At 37.2% G+C, this 6,706-nt stretch overlaps 2 protein-coding genes across 2 annotated transcripts; both read right to left on the bottom strand.

Annotated features, from left to right (window-relative positions):
• Nucleotides 1-1,546: 1,546 nt before the first annotated feature.
• Nucleotides 1,547-4,675, bottom strand: LOC139858468 (calnexin homolog). The gene is made up of 6 exons (XM_071847318.1): nucleotides 4,477-4,675; nucleotides 4,310-4,379; nucleotides 2,651-3,777; nucleotides 2,493-2,564; nucleotides 2,289-2,402; nucleotides 1,547-1,950 (listed from the first exon to the last, which is right to left on the bottom strand). The coding sequence occupies exons 1-6, from the start codon at nucleotides 4,552-4,554 to the stop codon at nucleotides 1,789-1,791; spliced, it is 1,623 nt and encodes a 540-aa protein (XP_071703419.1). The 5' UTR covers nucleotides 4,555-4,675; the 3' UTR covers nucleotides 1,547-1,788.
• Nucleotides 4,676-5,785: 1,110 nt separating this feature from the next.
• Nucleotides 5,786-6,475, bottom strand: LOC139858992 (uncharacterized). The gene has a single exon (XM_071847816.1). It carries the CDS (start codon nucleotides 6,473-6,475, stop codon nucleotides 5,786-5,788), a length of 690 nt encoding a protein of 229 aa, XP_071703917.1.
• Nucleotides 6,476-6,706: the final 231 nt, after the last annotated feature.

Consider the following 6,706-nt stretch of genomic DNA (forward strand, 5'->3'; position numbering starts at 1 on the left):
AAGACTTTCAAGTACAGGTCAACTATGTAACCAAATTCCCTCAAAGCAAAACCCATTCACTATAACGAGAAGACAACGAATTGTTACAAATATGCATTATACACCCACCCTTGCGGATAAAAAAATGTCTCATTTACAACGTCATACAGGGTTTCATTTTAATCTAAACCACAAAAACTTCTAATGTGTTATTTAACAAAATATCAAAAACAAAAACGGAAGAAAAACGTAATCATCTATGCAAATACCGGCTAAACAATAGAAGCTTCTACAAAATGTGAATCTAATGCCCACGGCATACTTTAACAACCCCAACATTCATTCCAAAGCATGATCAGTTGTCACGTCTCGTCGTCATCCTGCGAGGAGCCTCAGTTTGTTCTTCTTTCTTCTCTTCTTCCTCACCTTCTGCTGCTGCAGCTGCGTCTGATGCCTCGCCTTCATCCTTCTTTGTTGTTGTCGCCACATTCACTTTCATTGTCTGTAAAAAACATTCTCCATTTCATAAGTATAGTCGACAAAGAAAACATATGTAGTTAACTAGTGACAAATTCTGTAAGCAGGAGCCTCTTATAACCTTTTTATTATTGTTATAGTGTTGTTCTGTAAGCACATAACATAGTAACATACTATAAACTAATTGACCGCCTTATAAAGTGCAGCGTCAATACAACAAAAAGCCGTATGACCAACCCACTCATCTTGCCACCTCTATTTATTAATGTAAATGATAGCTAACTTTTGGTACTTACAGCTTTCTTTCCACCAAACAACAGCTTCAACAAGACGCTAAAGAGTGTTGCCTTTCAAAAAAAAAAAAAAAACAAGACGCTAAATAGCACAACAACAATTGAAACTACGACACCAATTGTAAGGTTCGGCTGCTTTTCTGCTTTCTCAATAAGTTCCTGCAATAATAGAATAGGAAGTTTTGAATACACACAACAGAGAAAAATTATACATTTTGTCTGGTAATACATCTAGACTTACCATAACCTTGACCTGGTGCTCGCCCAAGAATGTTTAGATTGGCTATCTTGTAAAGGACATCAAAAACAATTTTTAACACACTTCTATACTCTTTCTTTTCTTCTTTTATATTCTCATATTTTTTAAAATATTAATTAAAAATGTGAGAAGGATACTTCATTTCAAATATAACATTGTCTCTAGTTATTTATAGTTGTTCGTGATGGCTCTTTTTTGCTATGTTTTCTACGCTTTAGTTTCTTTTGGTGTGGTGTATTGAACATGTATACTACTAAATTCAGTACCTTTTCATGTTTAACTACTTTCACGGTTGTGTCAATCTTCGCATGAGTCATGTGCTTTGCTTATCTAGTTAAAACAAATTAACATTCGATTGCATCAACTGAATTAGTTTTACAAATGGTAAAGCCAATCGATATACACTCGAACTTTGACCAATGTTTTGATTCAATGTGCAAAATAGTCCAGAGATCTTAAAAATTAACAGAGCCTTTCAAACAAAGCTCAACTAGATAACCAGTACTAGTAATAGACTTTTTTACAGATCATATAAACATAGAGAAAAGCATTCACTGTAACATAGAGAAAAATACCAATTGGTACAAGATATGGCTACCTTCTAGATAAAAATCTCTCATTTACAACGTCATATAAGTTTAGTTTTGTTCTAAACGACAAAAGCTTTTAATGTGTTTTAACAAAATATCAAAACAAAAAAGAAAAGATAAAAAAACGCAAATAGAAGCAAAAATCAACTAAACACTAGCAGCTACTACCAAATGTAAATCTAAAGCATGATCAATTGTCACGTCTAGTTGTCCTCCTGCGAGGAGCCTCATTTTGTTCTTCTTTCTTCTCTTCCTCCTCCTCACCTTCTGCTGCTGCTGCTGCTGCTGACTTTGAGGTTTCACCTTCATCCATCTTTGCTGGTGCCGCCACATTCACATTCACCTTCGGTGTCTGTAAAAACAACAATTCTCAGTTTCATAACTATAATCAACACAGAAAACTTATTTAGAACAATTACAAACATTCCCTTTTGGATTGTGTCATATTAGATACATCAAATTAGCTAAACATATTACGCAGTAGTTAATACACATAACCTATTAGCATCTTTCTTTGAATTATTATAGTAACAGTGTTGTTCTGTAAGCGCAGAACCTATTATCAATTAGTTAACCAACTTATAGAGTGCAGCTTCAAATACATCAAAATGTCATATATATTACCAACCCCGCCCCATCTTGCCAACTCTAACTTTGTTAATGTAAAGGATAGCAAACTTTGGTACTTACCGCTTTCTTTCCACCGAACAACAGCTTCAACAGGACACTAAAGAGGACAACAACAACTGAAACTAGGACACCAATTGTGAGGTTTGGTTGCTTTTCTGCCTTCTCAATAAGTTCCTGCAATAATAGAATAAGAAGTTTTGAATACACGCAACAACAAAAAAAATGATACGTTATTATCTGGTAATACCAGATCTAGCGACTTACCACAACCTTGACCTTGTGCTCGCCCAGAAAGTCAAGATTGGCGATCTTGTAAAGAACATCAAAAACAGCTTTCTGCACGTGTTAACGTAATAAAACAAATTACACAATGACAAAAAGAATCAAAAAGTGAACTCTTGGTACTTGGTAAAAGCAAATACCTGAATACCCTTGAGACCCTCAAAACCAGCTGATTGTTCTTCGGCCTTCTGTTTCTCTTCTTCCACCTTAAACTTGGGCTTCCATGTGGTTTCCCTGATTGATGAGGCGGTCTTCTCATCACTTGCTATTAAAACGTTGTCAAACAAGATGCCATCTTGCATTGTCCAGATTTCAATACCAATGGCAGCGATCGGCTCAAAGTTGGGTGTGTCAAGTTCAAAGTAATTAGGGTTTGGAATCTCACGTGGCTTCCAGATACCCTTGTAAGCAGGGTTATCGATAAGAGGAGCACTCCACTTACCCTTATAAGCTGGGTTCCTCTTATTTGGTCTCCTCCATTCACCACAACCTGGAGCTGATTCACATTTAGGGTTGTCGATTTTGGGTGCCTCCCATTCACCATCTTCCTCATCATCCCAATCCTCGGGTTTCACAGCTTCTGGATCATCAACTTCCTCTGGTTCATCTTCAAGCCATCCTTCAGGCATCTCAGCTTCCTCATCTAATATTTCCATAGGTGCATCTTCATCCCAGTCCTCGGGCTTTTTGGCTTCCGGGTCAGGAATTTGAGCACGTTCATCCCAATCTTCAGGTTTCTTATCATCTGGGTCAGGGATGGTTTTATCAGGGATAAGTGCAGGTTCAAAGTCTTCTGATGAAAGAAAGTTAGCCTTCTTTTTCTCTTCTCCATCAACTAAGATGACAACCTCGTTGTCGGGTTTTAAAATGGCAGTGTACACATGGGTTAGTTTGTCTGAAGGGACAGATGGGGGAAATTTGAGATGGTGCTCAACAAACTCTCCACTCTTAGGGTTTTTATGCTTTAAGATGAAATGGACCTTGTTTGTGGCACCACATTTGTCAGGGCCAAACATGATTGAATAAGGAGACTCATTGTCAAATCCCTTTGCGGTCCATCCAGCCTCCTGTGGCCGAAGGTATTTCAGATACGCACCACCACACTCGAGACCATTTTGAAGACGAACTTCAAATTGGAGAACAATGGTGCCATCCTTAAGCTCAACAGGCTTCTCTAGCTCCTTGACAATTGCATACTTTCTAGCCTTCTCACTCACAAGAAGACCATAATCGTCATGCCCCTCACTCTTTGAGTGTTTCCATTCACCTAAGAACCACAAATAATACGACAAACAAACTCAGAAATCCATTGCAGCAAAAAACGAAATTAAAACAGAGAGATTCATTCAATGATTATAACTACATAAATGTAAATAGATTCAAAGTCACATGAATGTTTAAAACAACATACACGAGCATATATAAAATCTGACATGAAGCAACTTAGTGACGTAAGCTATGGTACAAATACAACTACACCGTGTTTGATACGTTAAATACGAAAATACAGTTTTAAGTCAGCGTCAGATAAGAACATCTGGACAACGTTCAAATCTTAACATCCAGAACACTGAACTTATACACGTTACATAGGAACATCAGATAAGCAAGTCAAAGTACCAATAGATATACTTACGCATATTGAAAGCAAATTAACTGCATCTACACAAACTCTTAGGGTCAATACATAAGAAACAACCAATAGAATTATCGAATTACAAGTAACTAATTTAAACCCTAAATTCAAGCTAAGCAGCGTTATTTACATAAAATACACCATATATCCGGACAAATCTTACCAGAATATTCCTCCTTCTCAGAGACGATCCAACTGCCCTCAAACGATTCATCAAATGACTCGTAAAATATCTACAAAAATCAAATGAATATGCATATACATAAGAATCAGTTAAACAGTTCAAACTTTACAGACCTATAAATATATACACCGCATTAATTCACTTACAGCGTCAGAAGCAGATGCGGAAATCTGTGAAATCAAGCAACCGATCAAAAGAAAACAACAAAATTGCAACGATCTCATCTTTCGTCGGTAAACAGATCTTGCGATCTGAATAATCTAGTTGATTTTGAGAAGAAGATTCTAGTAAAAATAAAAAATATATATATGTAATACAGAGACTGCGCTCTTGAAATTGTGAAGTTTATTGTTTGAGAATACATATATACAGATCTGGAGAGAAATTGTGTCGAGTTGGTGCAACCAATGACATCGTCTGCCACGTAAAAATTACCAATAGAAAGGTGACACGTAGGATTTGAGCCGTGGCTGGTTTTGATGGCAGTGAAATTTGAGATGGACGGCTAGGATTCGTGCAGTGTTTTGGACGCATTTAAATTGACTTCCTGCGTTGAATGTTACCCCGTTCTTTGTGAATTATTTCTTATTTTACAAAAATAATGAAAACTTTATAAAACGACCACATTTCATTTCATGAAAAATGAAAGTGCTATAACTCAAGATATTCAAAAGAAACCCGACGAGCTTTGAAACTGGAAACCCAACACAAACCACCTAAAAGACATCTAAAGTCTAAGCTCGCAAAACCAAACAAACTACAATAAAATCACGAACATGCTAGCAACTAACCATTTATAAAATAAATGAGCTGTAAGTTAAACAAAAAATACTAAAAAATAAAAATAAAAATAAAACTAAGATAAACAACCAAACATACATGTCACACAACCCCTCAAGCGCCTATGAGTGTGTATATCGTAGGAGTCTCTTTCTTGATCTTCGTAATCGGCCTTAGAACTTTACCATTCATCTATATATAAGAAACCGACTTGCTTGCACGAGATAATTAAGAAATATCCGAAGACATTTGGGGCACTGTGAATTCGACGTGCCAACGTCCAAATCCAAACGAAGGGACCTGCAAAAAAAATCGTCACCCTAAGCATCCTTGAAGATATTATGAATCACCTATCTCAAGTCGATTTCATAATCGTTATTTTTTTAACTAAAAGAATTTTCTCTTTTCTTTATTTTAGCGAATCCTTGGCACAAACACCATCAAAACCTTATAAGCAACAATTTTGGAAGACTTTAGAGGGCCCCGAAACTTCTACGTTTTTTTAACCATTCACGACAAACACTTTTTTTTTTTTTTCAAAATCAAGATAATATTAATAACACTAAATGAGATACAAGGTTCAGGGAGTCCAGAAGGGCCTACCCAACAAAATTACACGATACTACGGGTTTGCGAGTAACCAAACCCTTACACGACAATTACATCAAACAAGAATTACAATGAGAAATAAGAACAAGGACTATTTAGCCATGTGAGCCAATCCAACTTTCTACCATGAATACGATGCGAAATCCACTCGAATGACTTTAGTTGAATTTCACTTAAAGCTATTGGAGCGGTCCAACTTTTGTCACGAAATACTTTGTTGTTTCGGTTCTTCCAAATGTAATATACAACCACCCATTCAATTGTTTGCCATATTTTCTTTCCTAAACAAGACATTATGGTCGTGGAGTTGCCTCGAAGTATCTCGCTGATGCTAAGGTTTGAAAAATTACCCAAGCCACACCAATTATAAACCCGATTCCAAACGTCCATAGAGTGCTTGCAGAAGATTAGAGAATGATCTACCGTTTCTAAGTCGTCGTCACAAAGTGGGCATCTAGAACTATGTAGGTCGATACCTCTTTTATCAAGCTCACACCGAACCGGGATTCGTCTTTTGATTGCTCTCCAAACGAAAACCTCTAGTTTTTTTGGTACCAAGCGATTTCGATGGGTTTCTTCAGTAACGGCAGTGATCGAAACACCTTGTTGCTCGATTAATTTGGTAAGATCTTTGACCGAAAATAAACCATTTGACGACAGGGACCAGGACCAGCCGTCTGTCTTTCGAACATCGAGGAGGGTACCTGCACAAATATCCGTTAGTTCAGCAAGCTGGTGGATCAGTCTGCCAGTCATCTCGCGTGTCCAATTCCAAACAGATCTACGGCCTGCTTCATCCACAATGATTCGATCATTAATTTTGCAATCCTTGTCAATTTCGAGACGGTAAAGCCTTGGAAAACGATCACTGAGTATGTAATTCCCCGCCCACTTTTCGTTCCAGAAGCTTATGCTTGCGCCATTGCCCACTATCCTCTTGAACGAGTTCTTGAAATTTGTAGTGACCCGAACTTTTCCATGTTTATA

This window comes from Rutidosis leptorrhynchoides, chromosome 7 (assembly GCF_046630445.1).
Source record: "Rutidosis leptorrhynchoides isolate AG116_Rl617_1_P2 chromosome 7, CSIRO_AGI_Rlap_v1, whole genome shotgun sequence".
Classification (NCBI taxonomy): domain Eukaryota; kingdom Viridiplantae; phylum Streptophyta; class Magnoliopsida; order Asterales; family Asteraceae; genus Rutidosis; species Rutidosis leptorrhynchoides.